This window comes from Opisthocomus hoazin, chromosome 24 (assembly GCF_030867145.1).
Source record: "Opisthocomus hoazin isolate bOpiHoa1 chromosome 24, bOpiHoa1.hap1, whole genome shotgun sequence".
Classification (NCBI taxonomy): domain Eukaryota; kingdom Metazoa; phylum Chordata; class Aves; order Opisthocomiformes; family Opisthocomidae; genus Opisthocomus; species Opisthocomus hoazin.
The window spans coordinates 4,459,653-4,480,214 of NC_134437.1; the positions used below are offsets into that span (position 1 = coordinate 4,459,653).

At 41.3% G+C, this 20,562-nt stretch overlaps 1 protein-coding gene across 1 annotated transcript; it reads left to right on the forward strand.

The window, feature by feature from the left end:
• The first annotated feature begins 1,071 nt into the window (after positions 1-1,071).
• Positions 1,072-20,175, forward strand: ATP12A (ATPase H+/K+ transporting non-gastric alpha2 subunit). The gene is made up of 23 exons (XM_075442425.1): positions 1,072-1,156; positions 1,892-2,082; positions 3,586-3,645; positions 4,503-4,706; positions 5,288-5,401; positions 5,558-5,692; positions 6,243-6,360; positions 6,997-7,265; positions 8,119-8,317; positions 8,805-8,914; positions 9,648-9,782; positions 10,058-10,250; positions 10,740-10,915; positions 11,961-12,097; positions 12,814-12,964; positions 14,945-15,113; positions 16,015-16,169; positions 16,782-16,905; positions 17,243-17,388; positions 18,035-18,168; positions 19,117-19,218; positions 19,863-19,954; positions 20,147-20,175. Exons 1-23 carry the CDS (start codon positions 1,072-1,074, stop codon positions 20,173-20,175), a joined length of 3,228 nt encoding a protein of 1,075 aa, XP_075298540.1.
• Positions 20,176-20,562: the final 387 nt, after the last annotated feature.

Consider the following 20,562-nt stretch of genomic DNA (forward strand, 5'->3'; position numbering starts at 1 on the left):
TGTTCCTGGAATTGCCGCTACTGCATACGTGTTTCTTCTTAAGAACAAGCATTAATTTAAGTTTTAATATATTATAAATATGAGCCAGGTGAAAAATAGAACTAACACTAGACACTGTTGGGCATCCAGTGTAACAACTAAATTATTCACTGTAGATGGGTATGCATCTCTAATCCTAAAAAGTAAAGAGATCAGATTGGATAGGGAAGAATTCTAGGACTGGCTAGTTTCGTAATCAACCGTTTCATGAACACTATCCCTTTTGCAAATGCCAAAATCTCAGATTCTATGAAAATCTGCAAGTTAAAGGTTAAACATAGATCACGCACAGAAGTGGATCAATAGTTTTTACTAAATTCATTGATTTTCTTTATTATTCTCTGTCTGCTAAGTTCCCACAATAGATAGCTATTTTCTTTCTGTCCTGGTCTCTCTACTTTATGGGGATTTGAAAAGCTGAACAGATTTTTGGGTGGGATAGTTAAAGGGAGGAGGACGAGGAGCAGGAGGAGGAAGGTGAAGGGAAAATTGCAATAGATAAACCAGATTGTGATTCTTTGGCAAGACAGAAAAAACAGAACTTTTCGTAACAAACACGTCCTTTATCTTGGATATGTATCACCAAGCAAATACAAGTGCTTCAGGAAAAGGATTTCAGACTTTTAACTCCCCAAACTACCCACCAGCACTTAGCTTTTTCCCTTCCTTAAGATACAAATGTTCAGACTTCAACACTTCTCTAATTCAAGGGCATCTGAGGACACAATACCACTTATGAGTTCAGAATAGTATTAAGTAATAAGATGTCCCAAGCCTTTTTTTTTTTTCTTGTTTCCATTACTTAAGCTCTCTGGTTTAGTCTATATGTTATTAAGATGTCTACTCTCAACCCATCCAAAATATTACCTCTGCAGGAGACCAGACACTGATAAATGCCCTGCAGAGTGCATCAGTACTCATTAGACAGACAGCAGCAGCCTTCAAGCTCATCTGTCCCCCTAGCAAAGCACACCATCAGATAAGATCCAGTATGACTCTCTCTGACGGTTAATCTGTAAGGAAGCCTCTAAAATGGGGTCAACCAATAGTTCTCACAAGGCATGGCATGTCGTTTACAAGACAATTAGGATCTGGAACGTTATGATTATAGCAGCTGGTAAATTAGCAACACGGGAAGTTTGCCCTTCAGACTACAGTATTAACTTGAAAGTTAGGAAACAGCACCCTTCCCAAGTTATCAATCAAAACCCCCACATCATCAGAGCTTTGGCAGCTTCCCTAGGTTAACAGTTTCCTGTATTAGTGAAGGGATTGCTAACTCCCTGTCAGTTCTGAGCTCGAGGTGAAAAAAAACAGACTTGTTTCTTCTGGGCTATCGGTATGGTGTTTGCCTCTGTTTCTCACTATGTGATCAAGTGCAAATGCATAAATATAAACATGTGTTAATTTTAATTAAAAAATAAAATTGAATCTTGAAGCCATGTATCTAAAAAGCTCCAGAAACAGGCAAGTTCTCAAGGACTATTTTTTTCCTCCTCTTGCCTTTTAAAAATCTTTAGCTTTTACATCAATCTTTTCTTTGGAGCTGACAGATGACTTAACGGTTTTCAGTAGTAATGCTGAGATACTGGGGCAGTGTTCTTACACTTTGCGTTAGACCATGAACTACTAAAAGTGTTGCACATCTCTAAAGGAATCACTGCAATTTACATCTGCTGAAGACCTGACCACGACTGCTGTAAGGTACGCTGGAGAGATCTCAGGATAAGACAGGAACTAGCACTCTTAAATCGCCAGGAGAAAGAGACAGTAGCAATTTGTAGCTTGTCTAAAAAAAGTAGACTTGTCAGAGTTAGAGTTGTTTGTAGTAATTGTTACTGCTTCCTTCAAGTCCCAGCAGATGTTCACAATGCCAAAACCTTATTTCTTTTACAGAAAAAGTCTGATGTTTACTCAGTTGAGATCTACGGGACAAAAGATCTAGAAAAAACAGAGATGGGAGATGAAGAGGAGAAGTACAAAGACTTGAAAGGCAACAAGAAAAAAAAGACGACAGAAGACCTTAAGAAAGAACTGGAGCTGGTGAGTGTTGCTAAGCTCCCATTACACCTGGCAGGACAGCCTCTGCCCACTGTCTGAATGAAGTCCAGTGAAGGGCAGTGAAATGCCAGTGCCCTGTCATTTTAACAGAAGACATGCTGCACTAAAAAACCTAACACAGGGAAGGATTCACTTCCTCACCCTCCCCAAGTGTGCCAGAAAAAAGTTGTGCAGCATTAAAACCTAGAGTGAAAGAACGATTCTGGCTTAGTTAAGCCATCGATGGTACAGAACATTATCTCCCAAAGAGAAGTTATTCCCCAGACAGAATAACCGTGATCAGTATTTCCTCTGAACTGCCACTCGCACAGTCAGCCAGGCAACAGAGTGAAAGGCCGAAGCACAACATTTTGCTCCAGACATTTCTAGTAGATCTAAAGGCATGCCTCAGCTTTAAGCAGAGGTTTTTCCCCCAAAACTAACTGCGCTGCACTTGAAGGATAGTGCGCTAAGCTCAAGAAACCCGTATTTTACTTCTGGCTTGCTACTGACCTGCTGACTGATCTTGGAAAAGCTGCTTCCTCTCTATACGTTTCAGTTTCCCAATCTGAAAAATGAAGGTGATTATACTGACCACTTCTCTGAATTGCTTTCAGAGCAACTCAAAGGAGAGGCTACTTATGGGCTAGGAGGTATTTCAAAGGGAAGGAAACCCCAAAATAAGCCATCAGTTTACCCATCACGTTTCCCAGATCTACCCAGTACTACTTAAATAATTCTCACCGTGTCTTCCCTTGCCACCAGGGGATGTGACATTACTCTCATGTTTCCAAAGAGAAACCAAAGCACAGACAAGTTAAGTGACTCATCCAAGTACCAATGAATCATTCTGTGAAAACAACTGAGAGATCTCTCAAATTCTTGGCTTCTAAATCTCAGTTTGGCACAAGATATAATTAGGTCAATGATACCACAGCGGTGTCATTGCAGAGAAAGGAGAAGAGCTTTGAGAGTTCCTTCTCCCACACCCTTTTCAACTGTGGTTAGAACCTGCTGCTTCTTTCTGCAAGACTGTGGTGAATAATTTCACATAATCTACCTTGTCAATCAAGTGCAGATTGTTGTCACACATATGCTACTGACACCATGCCCTTTCTTCTATCAACTTACTGGCTACGGCACTGAATGCTGGAGTCCTGTAGCATGTAAAGCGGAACTATTTACCTAAAAGCAGCACAGACTTTTGTGGCAAGCAGCAAAACATGAAAACACCACTCTGTTCTCGTGACAGATTTGCTGGAGGGGGGAGCTATTTACAAAAGTACTCTAAAAATCCAATGAAAACATTACCTTTCAGTGGAAGATATTTTGCTTATCAATATGCAAATTGCATATTGTCTATGCGTGAAAGTGGGACGCCATACTAGGAACTGGATCCACAGTCCCAGATCCAGGCAGTCTGAACATTCTCCAGATCCCTGAAATAAATTTTTCAACAGCCTGACATTCTGTTCACTGTCATTTTCTCTTTCTTTTGGAATCCAGGATGACCACAAACTCAGCGCTTCAGAACTGGAGGAAAAGTATGGTACAAGCGTTAACAAAGTAAGTCCATAGAGCATCATTAAGAATCTGCCTGAATCCGTTGCCTTACTTTGCCTCTGGCTTGCCCAAAGCTTCCCAGAAGCAGTAGGGAAACATTCAAAGACTCATGCGTAGATGTATATGTGGATGCATGCACAAGTATGATACGCTAACTCCCAATAAAGCCTAACCCAGCAAGTCAACGTGCAGCACTGACCTGGATTTAAACTGGAGTTCCTCTCAAGTCTGAAGAAGTCTGATCTACTGTTCTGAAAGTTTGCACCAGGACCTCAGCCTTTCTAAGGTTTTTATCTGATATTTCAATTTTACTACAATTAATTTTTCACTGGCAGTGTCTGTAACAGTCCATAGCAAGAGAGTACGCTGGAAATTATTTTGTCTTCAAGGAAACACTAGATTTGAGAAACTACACCCGAGTCTCTTTGACGCCTAACATCGGAATATCAAAGCATTGCAACATGGCCAGAGCACAGACAAGAAATCCAAGGAACCCAAGAACTACCATCACCTTGGTGGAAAAGCAGAAAGAGCAGCAAAAGAACTGGTGTCTGGTTTTCCCCAGCTTTCCAAACACTTAGTACAGGTACACTTTAGAGATAACAACAGAATGAAAACTCCTAATGGACACAGCCCCAAATTCAATGCTCCAGTAAAAAAATATCTGTTTCTTCACAGCAGATAACTAACAGTAGCCACCCTGACATCACAGAGTTTGGAAATCAAAGATGCAGATTACTGCAGCTGATCTGTGACACAAGCAATGTTTAAGGAAAAAACAGCATGCAAATTTTGTTCTGAGTTGAGACAAAAATCTGTTTTCTGTAACTTCATTTTAAACACATTGTTTACTTTTGCAGGGTCTCTCTAGTGCAAGAGCAGCAGAGATTTTGGCTCGGGACGGTCCCAACTCACTCACTCCTCCTAAAGCCACTCCTGAAATTGTTAAGTTCCTCAAGCAGATGGTGGGAGGGTTTTCCATCCTCTTATGGATAGGAGCTGTCTTCTCCTGGATTTCATTTGGCATTCAGTTTGCCCAGGGAGCCGAGTCACCCTTTGACAATGTAAGTATTTGAATAACCACAAAGTGAGTATTTCACCATTTGACAATCTAAGTAATTTAAATACTACTTCAGTTATTCAGTAACTACAAGGAGGCCTTCTACTCTTTCAGGACTCTCCCTCTACGACCGAACATTTCTCATAAATACTCAAATACCTGACATACCACTTCTGTCTAAGAGTGCGAACCCAAAGGTTTTATAACCACTATCCATAATCATAATGCTTGAGTACTCCTGATAGCAATACCAAAGTCCACAAAGGACTCGGGTCTTTGACTCCAATTCCCTCATGAGTTATACTCTCCTAGGAATATAATTTATTCACGTTTGTGTCAGGTAGAGTTTAGAGAAGGCTTTTAGAGAGATGGAAAACATGCTATCAAAAGCCCTTTTCATACTCAAGAAGCTTTACTTGATCATTAGCAGGGCAAAACTTGAAAGTTCTTTTCTTAAACTGTCTTTTAACCTGACCAAAACCTCATTTTAAGAGTCTTCTGAAACCACATAGAACTATGATTTATTCTAGGAGAGGAATTGCTGAACACTTTTAAATTAAACAGATTATATCTTTTATTGATTAGCTCTACCTTGGAGTAGTCCTGGCAGTGGTTGTTATCCTCACTGGTATCTTCGCTTACTATCAAGAAGCTAAAAGCACAAACATCATGGCCAGCTTCAGTAAAATGATTCCACAGGTGAGAATAACTAAAGTATATGATTTGAGATAAAAGTTCATCCTAATAATGCACCTCAAAATGGCAAAAGCACCATAAGCCTAACTTGAATTTGCCTCTTGGTACGAGATTTAGAGCATGGCACAATGCTAATTTTTGTCACTCTTCGTCTTTCAGCAAGCTCTCGTCATCAGAGATGCAGAAAAGAAGGAACTGTCAGCAGACCAGCTGGTGGTTGGAGACATCGTGGAAATAAAGGGCGGAGATAGGATCCCTGCAGACATTCGTCTGATCTTTACTCAGGGTTGTAAGGTAAACAGTACTTTGTAAAGCATGAGAAAAGAAGAAAAACATGGTCTAGAGACTTTTATTACGTATAAAGAATTTCTGCACCCCCAACATGAGTTATTAGAGCTTTGATTAGACATAATCTAATTAAATAATAGAGTGCAGAAGCTATACTGAGATGCTCAGCTCACCTAAGACTAACATGTCTACTCCCTGAACACCAACAGAAGCCATTAGGTCCGCAGCACATTCTAGCAACACTCTTTGCCAGGACAGGGGCAGAAATACCAATACAGTATTTATGAGTTTCCACAGATCTGGAGACAGATCTTCAAACTATGTTTTCTTTCAGGCTGGTGCTGAAAATCCCACTGACAAGACACACAACATTGACTGAATTGAATTCCCACGGAAACAGATTCTTTCAGTGGCAACAGCAACTCTCTCAGAGAAAAGGCACAGAGAGATTATAGCCCTGTCATCAATTATTAAATGTGCTGCCACCTTGCCTTCTGGGCTAGACGTAACTGCATATTACTAACTTTAACGTGGGCATGTCTCTGTTTCATTAAAGGTGGACAATTCTTCACTCACAGGGGAATCGGAACCACAGTCTCGTTCCTGTGACTTCACCCATGAGAACCCTTTGGAGACCAAGAACGTTGCATTCTACTCTACCACCTGTGTGGAAGGTGTGTACAGACAGAGAGAAGGGCCTCCAGAAACGGCACCTGTACAGGGTGCTGCATAATACTGCTAACTCATTTTAAACAATTCTGCTTCAAGGAATTCCAGCAAGGTTTAGCTGCTCACAAGAAACTATTGTCCCAAGCACATCAAAATAAAGCCTTAAGCACTGGGCTGGTCATACTTAGTATCAGCCAGGGAGACATTTGTTTTAACACCTAGCCTGGTTATGGGTGCAACAATCAATTAATTGCTGTTTCCTTGTGGTCTTTCCACCACTATCTTTAGGAATGCAGGTTCCAGATGCCTCTAAGTACTGGTGCATGCTTCTGTGCAAGGGCCCTGCACACACAAATATTTACATGTGTCATACCTACCAGACTATCTGCTATGAGACTGTACAGTGCCCAGGATAACACTACATTCCTACTGCAATGCAGTCAACAAAGACTCTAATTAATGAAAACAGCTTCCATCTTTCTCTTCGCCAACAGAGCTATAAGATTTCTAAGGGGAAGAATGTAATTCTGGGGTGAAGTCTCAGTCACATTAGGGCTGAAAAGGGTGTTCGTCAATCAGTACTGGGTACAGAAGACAGGATTAGTCTGTCCTGGAGCTGACAGTCTTTTATCTCTTTGCAGGCACTGCTACTGGCATTGTAATCAACACCGGGGATCGCACTATCATCGGGCGGATTGCCTCTCTCGCATCGGGAGTAGGACACGAAAAAACACCCATTGCTATCGAGATAGAACACTTCGTCTACCTGGTGGCAGGAGTGGCCATTTCCATCGGTGTTCTCTTCTTTATTATATCTGTTTCTATGCGATACAAAATTCTGGACTCCATCATCTTTCTCATCGGCATCATCGTGGCAAATGTGCCAGAGGGACTGCTAGCCACAGTAACGGTAAGTCTATGTTTGAATTCACTGGTTGCCACTGTAGTTCTTCAGTCATTACCACAATTCATCACTCGTAAAAGTTCATTACAGTGTTATGCTAACCAGTGAAGAACAGATTATCTATTAAGTGACTTGTCTGAGTTGAGTTTGAAATAGGGGTATTTTTTTTTCCATGAAAACTGAATGGACAAACATTTCATGTGGGAATTCTGGCATAATTGAGCCATTAATCTTAAAAGCTTCAGCACAACAATCCAGTTTGAAATAAGGTTCTTCAAGTACCGTTCTCCCTCAATTGCTAACCAGTAGAATGATGTGACTCATTTCCCCACAACCTGTTCCTATTTGGAAATGAGGATATTGTACCCTTAGAGTCACATGAAAATTCCACTTACTAACACACACAAAGCATCACTAAAATCCCTGGCTGAGAAGCAGCACACCTGCTAAGCACTGTTAGCCCTCAAGTACACCAACAACAAAAAACCAGCAGTACCGCAATAATGAAGAGAATCATTTCAGGGTTCATTAAATTGGTGATTAGGAGCTCCCACCACATTGTAGGTTTTTCCATCTAAAACAGCCTCTTTACTGATATGACGTTCTTATTTCTATCAGCAGGAAAGCAGGTTCCTCTCAGTAGCAAATGTACTTGTGCAAGTTACAGCCAAACCTCTGACCTTAATAATGCTATTAAAAAAGACAAAAAACGCACTGCAGGTCAACCAGAAGATAATTTTTTTAAACATTCTCTTCCCCACCCCCAAACCCACAAAAAAACTAGGAGAATTATCTAACCTCACTGCAACGTTGTGTAACTGTAACCCCATAACAGTGAACTGAACTTTACTTCTGCCAGGTGAGTTTGTCTCTGACAGCCAAGCGGATGGCGAAGAAGAACTGTTTGGTGAAGAACTTGGAAGCTGTAGAAACACTCGGTTCTACCTCCATCATCTGTTCCGACAAGACAGGGACCCTCACACAAAACAGGATGACTGTTGCTCACCTCTGGTTTGATAATCAGATCTACTCAGCTGACACCAGTGAAGATCAAACAAGTAAATATGGAAATGGGGCATCTGGGAAGGGGCAACTGCTTGGATCAAACCTGTGGTGTTTCACACCTACCGGCTGTCAAACTGATGTCAATACCAATATCTTTTCATAGCTAAAACAGACATGTTTTCCTACCACGTAGGAGCACAGTGTGCAACAGGCAAGTCCCTTCTTAGCCATGTAGAGATGTGGAAAAAAAAGAACTAATATTTGATCTTCACTCACAGAAAGTAAGTGTGGAGGAGGTTCTAATCCAGATCCTTATGCTGACAGTAAACTTTGTGGGGAAACAAACAGAGAAATGTAATCTAAGCAACTTTGCCAGAGCTGCTAACTGACAGATGTAACTGTTTGTGTCTAACTCCTTTTCTGTAACAGAACCTCTTCAAAAGAGCAATTTTCTTCTGCAAATAATTCAATCCTGCTGTTTCAAACTTCAGCTTCTACTTCCATCATGTAATATGCAATATTTATTTTGCTTCCTCTCAGCCCAGCCTTTTGATCAAAGTTCTCCATCATGGACAGCATTATCAAAAATTGTAACTCTCTGCAACCGGGCAGAATTCAGACCAGGACAGGAAAATCTCCCAATAATGAAGGTACTGCCTACTTCGTATCAGCTTATTTGTCTTCCTCTGAAAGAATAACAGGTATAAGTTGTTTTGTTTGGCTTTAGTAACCTCCTTTATTTTACCACGGCAATCTTCTAAGTTACTATTTATAGTAGCATTACTGCATGCACTCACAAAAAGTTTAAGACAGGAGAAAAAACCCACGAAGCCAAGAGCAACTGTCTCTATAAGGAAAAAGACAATTCAGGCAGCAAGAATTTCTACACTACTAATTACTACACTATTAACTTAATATAGCAAGATAGAAAAGGTAAAAGTACCTTAATTAATATCTTTACACATGACTGCAGAAGGCAGTGAATTCTGGGGACTAGACTACCCTGATTTCCCCTGCTTACTCCATCAATGCCTTCCTCAAAGTCACTCAACTTTGCGCATCAGTTAGCTCACCCATGCATGCATGCTGCTGTCCCGGAACTGCATTGCAAAGCTTCCACACAAACCTGAAAGTGATCGCAAATCCTGCGCTGTCGCAGAATCAAAAGCTAATTTCACCTCTTTGCTGTAGCTTAGTTCTAGCAGCAAGTGCAAAATAGATGTCCCAGATTTTTACTGTGATAATTTTCCAGGACAACTTGAATATAGCAACGTAGATGCATTGCTGCTTAAGCATACAATGTGTTGTAGAATCACGCATGCTCTTCTGATGGAAGTGCAGAAGTACATGTGCTAAAAACTGTTTCCTCTTTCGTGTGTACAGAGAGTCGTGGTAGGTGATGCCTCTGAAACAGCTCTGCTGAAATTCGCAGAAGTCATTTTGGGTAATGTCATGAATATTAGAGAGCAGAACAAGAAAGTGGCTGAAATTCCTTTCAACTCTACCAACAAATTCCAGGTGTGTTTCATTTTTGGAAATTATGCCAGAATGTTTCCAACTTAAACCATTTCTATCGCTGGGTTTAATGCAACCATTTGTGACCTGGAAGTCTCAGTGGGGTAATTCCATGACAGGAAATTTAAGTGATAATAAATATAGTTCGTTCCATTTGATAGAATGTACGATATCCTCATGGAAAAGAAGAAACGGTACTTCCATGCAAAGTGATCAAAACTAGAAACAAATGAGTATCACGTATGCTCCATGAAATCATTTCATATTTTGGCACACAGCTTTCCATTCACGAGACTGACGATCCCAACGACAAGCGCTTTCTGCTGGTGATGAAGGGTGCGCCAGAGAGGATTTTAGAGAGGTGCAGCACCATCATGATCAATGGCAAAGAAGAACCACTGGACAGTGAAAAGGCAGCAGCTTTCCAAACAGCATACATGGAGCTGGGGGGCATGGGAGAGAGAGTGCTGGGTGAGTCCAACTAGAGGGACTATCAGAGAACTGTGATGTAAAATGGGGTTTTAAATCTTGGTACAACCCAGTGTGTCTGGACTTCAATCCTCTTGCAGCAGAGGGAAAAAGGAAAACATACAGCCTCCTAAGCAGAGTGTTAAAGCCACACTGATGTGCTGTAAGCACTCTGTGGCAGGGATGTCCTTACTGCTCTGCACTGATGTTGATCTGCCACACTGTACAGCCAAAAAAAACTCACAAGTAATCCACAACAGAAAACACCCTTCCCAGCTGGCAGTACTGGCAGCCTTGTCAAATGAAACACTGACTCTATATGAACTTTGATGTGAAGGTTACAAAGGCTGGTGAAAAAGTCCTCCAAAAAAGGCTAATGGTTAAATGTACTGGAGTTTTGTAGATAGGAACAAAGACCGATGCTATATAGCAAGCTCTCATCTCTCTCCCACTATTATTCTGCACATTACAACAACTTGAGTCTCATTTCAGGTTTCTGTCACTTGTACCTGCCTGAAAATGAGTTTCCGGACACCTACCCATTTGACACAGATTCCATGAACTTCCCAACCTCCAACATGTGCTTTGTTGGGCTCTTGTCTATGATTGACCCACCTCGCTCCACGGTGCCAGATGCTGTCTCAAAATGTCGCAGTGCCGGGATCAAGGTAGGGATTTTACAATGAAAAATAGCATGATTCTACAGACAGACTCATGACAATATAACTTTTAAGATCTTCCAGCACATTATCATTAAGTCTCTTTCTAGCAACAACTACCAAAAATCTAAACATTTGTTAATACCATTCTACAATTGTAACTTAAAGAAAATTCTTGAAGGCCCCGAGAGGCAAAACCGTATAATTTACGTGGGTAGCAGACTATACGAAGTGCACCAAACCCCCAAACTGGAAACACAAATTTGGAAAAGCTCAGATACTGTCTCATCAGATCCATTTCTAGAACATAGAAACTATGCCAGCTAGAATTACTTGCTTCTAAACAGCGTAAGGTAACAGAAACAATTCTTGAGAAGGCATTAGGACACAAGGCTACATCTGTTAGAAACTTCTATGTATAGGAACCACTAATCTCCAGACTGTTCCAGTTGAACATGAAGCAGTAATTCTCCTAATTTCACTCCCAAGGGACCCACAAATAAACTTTCAGCTCTAGGCAGAGAGGCAGTCTAGCCACAGAAAGGAAAATCAGTATTTGGAATTACTGATCTCGGATGAGATGAATCCCAAGTCTGAGCCCTGATGAAATTTTCTGTAGTCTGAAGACCGATCTGGCAACTTTTCTTCAGGAAAAACAAGAAAAAACTGTGTCTTATGTGTCAGGACACCTCAGTCACAACGATCCATTTTAAGATGCAACATACTAACAAACTGTCCCCTTTAAGTATTCCTAATATAAATTCTTATACAAAGGCTTCTTTATTCTGCATTATTCTAAACTTGATGCCCATGACAAGTTCTTCCTTTACAGCCCTGATAAAATAGTGCCAATAACAAGAGGCAGAGACCAGATGTCAATAGAAGGCTAATTAAGTAATAGTCATAATCTGTCACTGTTATGTACACAGCACGGCTTTCCAAGTTCAGATTCTAAACTGCTTCCTGGTCTACAACAATAGATGTTTCACCTTACCTCACCCCGACCACTGCATACACGTTTGTCACTCAGGCCGAGCGCTTGTCCCTTCCTCAGGTTATCATGGTCACGGGCGACCACCCAATCACGGCTAAGGCCATTGCCAAGAGCGTAGGCATCATTTCAGCCACCAGCGAGACTGTGGAAGATATTGCGAAGCGCCTCAACATTCCTGTTGAGCAAGTCAATAGACGGTAAGAGCAAACAGAATACAGAGGATGCCTATGGGTTCATTTTCTGCAAGCTATGCCTTCTCCCTCTGTGATGCTTACATAGCCTATTTATACATCACAAGTGCTTTTTGCTTTTTTGTTTCGTGATACGTTCCCAGCCACCGTGTCCATCCAAAGTGTCAGCTCTACCTAAATAACTATGTGACTAGGTCAGTCGCTCTTATCTTCACCGGCCCTTGCAAAAAAGTGAGCAAATTTATACTTTGCAGATCATGTTGGACTTTGCTGTCACTGCCCATTTGACAAAACACACAGATGAAAAGCAAAATTCAGAATCACACAACCTAGCGACCATCAGCCTGAATTCCTCTTTCACCCATAAAACGTGAAAAAATAACATTGTAACAGAAAGATAACAGCTCTTTATAAAAAAGATGTCTTCCTCCTCCACTGTCCCAGACTCCCACTCAGAGTCCTCTTTAAAATGCATTTTCTGCTGTTACATCTGCTCAGGAGGAAGCTTGAATTACTCCCCTTTGTATCTAGGTAACTGTAATTCACTCTGGATTTCTACAGTGGCCTTCATTCAACACCTGCTGATTAACAACTAACGCTTCTGAAATTAACTCAATTTGCTGCTTTCCTTACCATCAAGCCGCACACGTTCTATGAGTGCGCTATTTTTATCTAAGCCTTCTGATTTGAAAATTCAGCCAGCTTTCCCATGGCTCTTGCAGAGAAGCTACAGCAGCAGTAATTAATGGGATGGAGCTGAAGGATATGAGCTTGCAGCAGCTGGATGAAATCTTGTGTAACCACTCAGAGATAGTCTTTGCACGGACATCACCCCAACAGAAACTGATTATAGTTGAAGGCTGCCAAAGGCAGGTGAGTAAAAGGTGTAAAGTGTTACACACGGATATGGCTCTGGGGCACTCATGAGGCAGTAGCTTTCCTCAGATACCATCCCCGAGGTGAGAGGGAGGAAGCCTATTTCCAATGCTCTTTAAGCTCTGCTTATACTCTTTTCACTGTGCAAGAATATTACATAACAGATTGCCACGAATGCTGTCTGGACAGAATCCAAGCTACTCAAATTCCTGTTACAGACTGAACTCCTATTGACAAAATGAGCCTTTCCTAAGTTTGATTGGCTTGGAGCTGTACCAAAGGTCTGTCTTTTGCATGTAATTCTGAGAAGCTGCTGCTGTGCCACACACAAAGCCTCCTAGGCAGAGACTGTACAGGGAAGCAGCTTTCCCTCAGCAATTATTTAAACCCAGATAAAAGCAACATGTTACCACATCCTCTCATCTTATCTCTCATGGCCATATAGACCTATGCAATTCCCGCCCACAGGAATGTCTAGAAGCAAAATAAGGCACGAATCCTGCAAAATATTATGGCATGATTTATGTATGACCAAGCCTTATCTGTGTTACTTTCAAATACTGTAAAACAACCCACAGAAAGCAGGATTTAAAGAGAGTTTTGTCCCATCCACAGACAGTATTATGTAAGGGAGCATGGAGTGCAGCCAGCATAAGAGGAAGAAGGGAAAGAAATAACATGTAAAGAGCTCTGAAAAAGATGTAAATTGTCATCAAAAGATCCTCCCCTCAAATATGGCATCTTCCAAGTAGATGCTGTGAATTGAAAGCCACACTAATGCTGTGCCTGAACTTTGCAGAGAAGGTGTGGACCAAGACATTATTTTATTTTTGTAATTATGCCAGAGCTATGCTTTCCAGTCAGCATTATCAGCTCTTTGGGTTTAAGCCTGAACTGCTTTCAGGAGAGTAAAAAAAAAGGGGGAAAAAAAAAGGAAGAAAAGGACAAAATCTTTCAATTTCATCTCTTTTTTATTTTTTTTTCGAACGGCCTTTGACAGACCAGGGGGCAAACATGTTCTGCGCTGCTTGGACACCCACGCTCCTAATAGATTTGGCTCTTTAAAGGGTGAAAAGGAACACCCTCCTCCCCTCACCTCAAGCCAGGCAGTCTACATGCTCTGTTTAGTACTCAGAGCTTATAAATCCTTCTGTATGTGGCATTATTTATGGGTAGTGACACTGTGCTGAATCCCCACAGGGAGAGGACATTCAGTATTTGTATTAATCAGTTTGTCAGGCTTTTTCCCACTTGGAACACTCAGCATTACTACCAAGCCATGAACTTTTGCATCAACTAGGGCAGGACCTCTAGCTGCAGTAGTTGATTTCACTGGGAGAGAACAAAGCAGCCGAACTGAATAATCAGTTTTCCATCTTTCGGATTGCTGGCGCAATTCTAGCGTAGACTGGCAATGACCAGAAGTTGTTGGGATAGAATGAGAACGGTCTCTAACTGAACAGTTAGATAATTTACAATTAAGATGAAAACTGACTGATTCTAGAAGCTCTTCACAAAAAAAAGACAAGGACCGAACATGTTGTGTCAACTGAATCTCCCACAGATGCCAGAGATGAGCCTGGGTCTGCTCAGACAAGGACCATATACATACAGACAATAGTCTAAACTTTTAAGCTCCCTTATATTCCACAGAAAGAAACGACCAGATTAATTGCATTTGAAGTGCATCTAATTTAGATGTGTACTTTTTAGAATGCAGTAAATCATATCCCTGAATTTCCTGTTTCTTTCTACTATGACGGGAGTTTAGATGACAAACTCCTGTACAGACATCTATCACACAAAAGTCTGAGGTTGCTGTATTAATCCTACCTAGCGTCTTTCTGAGCATTGGCTATATTTTATGTGCACAGAGAGGTTTAAAGACAGGGAGTGTGCCAAGAGCAAACTGTCCTTAGGGGAAGATTGCACCACTTCCTCAAAAAATTCACATCTGGATTCTTTCGTGTATTCCAGGGAGCAGTCGTTGCCGTGACCGGAGATGGAGTCAATGACTCCCCTGCTCTTAAAAAAGCAGACATTGGAATTGCTATGGGTATTGCTGGTTCTGATGCAGCTAAAAACGCAGCTGATATGGTACTGCTGGATGATAACTTTGCTTCTATCGTCACAGGAGTGGAGGAAGGTAAAAGTAATGTTGCTATCTACTTTCTCAGCTGAAAGATACTGACAAGAACACACCACTGCTGGGTCCTCCTGATCCTTCCCTTCTGTGTTCACTCCCCCATTTTTTTTTTCTGGATTTAGAAATGTGATTTTAATCTTTTGAAAAACTGGGAATTTATTCCATTTATAGACACATGACAAAAAGACAACAAGTAAATCATGCCCCCCTCTCAAACATAGCATTGGTCTGCTATTGCTGATTGTTCAGCCTCCAGACAAAAGCAGCTCCCGTCTTGTTCCTATGCAGTTCTGAGCCTCACAAAGATACATATTATTTTCTCTACATTTTCAGTCTATTACTTGCTCACACATCACCTTCGCCATGCTCCACCTATGACAGTAACACACATCTCACTTTTCTTTCATACATATTATTTTCTCTACATTTTCAGTCTATTACTTGCTCACACATCACCTTCGCCATGCTCCACCTATGACAGTAACACACATCTCACTTTTCTTTCATACATATTATTTTCTCTACATTTTCAGTCTATTACTTGCTCACACATCACGTTCGCCATGCTCCACCTATGACAGTAACACACATCTCACTTTTCTTTCACCATAAAGAGCTTGTGGTTTCCATTAAAACTACAGTGTTCTTGTGGAACAGGACTTTTTCCTCAATCTTTCTCATACAAAGAGGTATTTTATTTTCCCTTGAACTTTCAGAAGGCACTAAGGGAAGGCAGGTTAGTAGTTTAAAAAAAAAAACCCACCAAAATGCATGAAGAAATGTATCAGGAAAGCAGACATAAGCAGCAAATGTTTTCACTTCATTTAGTTAAAAATTGAACTTTTTTCTGGAAAACAGTGTTGACAATTAGCTTTTACAGAAGTGTTTCCTGTTCTTCCAGGCCGTCTGATCTTTGACAACCTGAAGAAAACCATTGCCTACACCCTGACTAAGAATATTGCTGAGCTGTGTCCCTTTCTCATCTACATTATTACCAGCATTCCAATGCCCATTGGCACTATCACCATCCTATTCATTGACCTGGGCACAGACATTGTAAGCTGAGGTCTTTTAAGCTATTTTCTGCTGAAACATCATGACAAGTGAGAGGGGCTGTGTGCACAGGGACACGCAGAACACTGGAAGATCTACTTGCCTACCCTGCAGCTGAATAACAAGCTAGCGCAAGAGTAGAGGGCTAGATTAAAAGCGACCAGGTATGGAAAGAGTAGAAAAAAAAACCTGCAAAGGGGCAGCAGAAAGAAAACACTTCTGATCCATGCTGACAAGCAAAACCCAGCAGCGCGCAAAATAACAGTGCGTTTTGATCAAGAGATCATACAGATTGCTGGAGTCACTCTAGGGGATGAATACCAGACATTTCATCAGAGCCCTGTCCAAGGGATCTGAAAGACCCTTTAATGTTTTCAGTATCCTCTAGCCCTTTGTATTGTTATACGTTCAGACCTATGAAATAGTTTCAGACTTCCCTCAGATCCTTTATATGTGTCAAGAGAATGCTACACGGATCCTTCTCTCATCTGCTCTGTGTATAGCGAAAAGGCAGGGTACGGCAACAGAACCTCTTGAGAACTGAAACTTTTCTGACAAGCATTTGAGAAGCAGACAAATGTTGCCACCAAGACTGATGGTTTATTTCTGTTGTAGATCCCCTCTGTCGCATTAGCCTACGAAAAAGCCGAAAGCGATATTATGAACAGGAGACCTCGTAACAAAATGAAAGACAGGCTGGTGAATGAGCAGCTCGCTGTATACTCCTATCTGCAGATCGGTAGGTTGGCCTGTTCTCTGAAACACTGTCTTGTATCAGCAAAACAAGGCAAAGTCGAGCTGATTCATTTTTTAGAAACGGGCGAGCTGAAACTCAACTCCTTCCTCTGCCTTCATAGGCAAACTTACTATCTCCCTTCTGTCGCTCATTATTCAACAATACAACGGGTTTCTATCTACAAAGCTCAAGAACCTTAAAGCACTAAGGGCTCTAAAACTACCTTTAGACTTGTGGCAAGCTTCACGCCATCGGAGACAGACCAACACTGATATCCAGCACATTCCCCAGTGCTCCCAAATTTTGCTTCTTCCTCATTTCTACCTCTTCGATTTTGCAGGTATCATACAGTCAGTGGGAGCCTTTATAACCTATTTTACCGTGTATGCTGAACAAGGTTTCCTCCCTTCCACGCTGCTTGGTGTGCGAGTCAACTGGGAAAACAATGCCATTAATGACTTTGAGGATTCATATGGACAGGAATGGGTAAAGGAGCTCTAAAACATCCTTGCACTGTCTCTCACCCAACAGCTTCTTAAAAATTCTGCACTACCCTCCAAAATGAAGAATTAGGGAAAGAGAGAGAGATTTAAATGCAAAAAATAATCAGTTTTCATCGAATGGTCCCTCAGGAGAGACTCTTTCGAGCTTTCTGCCACCTAGCTCTTTCATTCAGACCCCATTCTTTCACTGATTCTTCTACACTTTGCTGCCTTCTGATTCAAAGCTTCTGGAGATGCACCACCTTCTCTGGACTTTATGTTTAGACCCCTCATAATCTCTCAGCCCTGCTTTTGAATAGCACTACCGTAAAGTACTTTGCAGACTCTCCCTCCCCCTTTCACTCTTCACTCCCCCTCACTCATTCTGCAGAAATCACAAGACCCAGAGCCATTAATAAATCAATATAAATACCTTCTTACACCAAGCTCGTGCTTCAGCCTCATGACTCATCCACAGTAACTAGAGGACTAGAACAACTGGCCAAAATCTAATCACTACATACCTAAATCTGGAATAACTCTGCATTTACACCTTAGTAACTGAAATCCTACTATCAAGGTTTGCAGTCACTTGCACAAGATATGAGTGTCTGAAGTAAACACTATTTGATTTTTGATTTGCTTTGCAGACTAAATATCAGAGGATGTACCTACAGTGGACTGGCTACACTGCCTTTTTTGTCAGCATCACAATTCAGCAAGTTGCTGATTTGATCATCAGGAAAACACGAAGAAATTCCATTTTCCAGCAGGGTCTTTTCAGGTAAGTTTTGTAGATTCTTCACCTGACACACGAGAGGATAAGTTAGCCTTCTGCTAATTTTAGAAGAAAGATAGCGCAGTGATTTAGCCCACTCTCATTCAGTCTTTGAACGAAGACTAAATCTGACTTCAAGCAATCGCAAACCTCAGATAAACATTTTATTACATCTCCCCCACCCCCTTTCCAACTCCATGATAGGGGTTCTCTTTAAAGAAAGATGTTATACTGGTTACTCGAAAAACGCATCAGCTTAAAACTAACTCTTCATTCATTAAAACGTTTGCCATAAAAAAGGGAGTGTCCTCTCCAGATTATTTTTTGCTAAGGTCTTTATGTAGTTCTCAATAAATCACACATTTGGACTCCTCTGAGATAACGTTAGCCTCTGAGGAGATACCAGCTGGTCAAACTCCCTAAGATGGTGCTGGCTGTCTTCTGCAAAACATACCGCACCCTTCAGTTCCATGGAAGCCAGGGAGTTAAAAATATGTATTGGGATGGAGGCCACGCATAAAAGCTAGCATTTAGTCAGAGGATTTCTGACAGGAAAGCAATTTGCTTTCCTTTCTTTATCTGCAGGTATAGAGCCTACACGTATGTATATTTCCTTCGTACATTTACATTTGAGTCACAATGTGCACATTCACAGTGCAACTGGAAGACACGACTAATGCACACTGCATGTTACCTAAAGCTTGATTTAATCCAGGCAGGTCAGGAACGCTACCAGGAAAGACACGGGCATATGCAATATGAGACAGTGCTACAGAGTCTACCGCTTGTCTCATGCTACCGTGCCTGCAGTGCTCACCACCTGATGCAGATCGTTCAAGCCACCAGAGCACAGCCACAACTCTCAAAGCGGCACTGCCTTTGCGTTGTGCTGTGGCATCAGGTTTTTATGCACGGACAGAGGTCTGTAACCCTTCCTCTTTGGTTTTCTTGTAGGAACAAAGTCATTTGGGTGGGTATATTTTCCCAGATAGGAATTGCTCTGATTCTTACCTATGGTCTCGGACATGCTACAGCCCTGAACTTCACACCGCTGAGGTGAGTTTTGAAGCTAGCGTACTTCCCTTGCCCTCCACATAAAAACAGATATACACTTACCATTTGGCCAGAAACGGACAAAGGGGAGCAGGATGCCCACGCAGCACAATCCAAGGATAAATATTTAAGAATATTTATTATGAAGAACAGAGTGGACAATTTCTTGACTAAAAAGGGCATTATTTTGATAGTTTCCATAAAAAAAACACACTACTTTTTCTACTAGATTTACTACCGAGGATCTAGAAACCTACTCGTGTAGGACAAACATTGTAATATTTTTACCAGGATCCCAATATGTTGGTGAAATTAGATAGCATTTTACTTAATTTTATGCAAGCAACTTTTATTTTAAATACATCACTGTCAGAAATGTTCCATTTTTCTGCCATCTTCAGAGACTGTAATACTACCACTTCTGAACAGTACCTGGACTAAATTAATTCAGTAACTACTTAAGATTGGGAGGCTTATATACACATCATCTTATTTCTAAGCATTTGAGTGCCTAAATTAAGGGGAAAAAAATAAAAGCCAAAATGGCCACTCTCTTTCAGTGAGAGCAAATAGCACAGACAGAGACCCCAGAAATCCAGCTGAGTAGTTAAGTGCTTCTGAAGGAGAACCTCTTCTCCCACTCCCAGGTTTCAGTACTGGTTTGTGGCTGTACCATTTGCCATCCTGATATGGGCCTATGATGAAGTCCGCAAGCTGTTTATCAGGAGATACCCAGGAAGTAAGTTGATTTTTCTAGCTTAGTATTTTAATATAAGATAACCTTTCCTACCCCTTCACTCGTACACCTACCTTAGCTGCTGCTGACAGGTAGACTGCTTAAAAACGGACCATTTGTTCCCAGCAATTAATTTTTCTTTCTGACGAAAAAATAACTGATTTTTCCCCACGTCCCTCCTTTCTCCTGCTGCAGGCTGGTGGGACAAGAACATGTATTACTGAAACAAACCTTATCCCTGGTCGCCTTCCTCCTTGTGGAGAGCTTCTTCCCCACCTGACACAGCCTCTGCTGCTTTATCGTGCTGTCTGTGCAATATCAAGCATGGGTTCACCCCATGAAGGGGTGAAGAAATGTCATGAATTTCATGAAGAAATAAGGACTTTAGAGGTTGATAAATTACCTCCCACTGTACTGTAAAGCTGACACTTGTCTAGAAATTGAAATGCTACCTGTTTTTGTAACAAGCACAATTTTCCCTCATTCAAACATGAACTTGGAGAGCACTCCGAGAGGAAAACACACATCAAGGAAATAAAAAAAGACAGAAAATCCATATAATCTAAGGCATTAATTTGCACTAAAGGTGTTGTTTGCTGATTTTCTTTTTT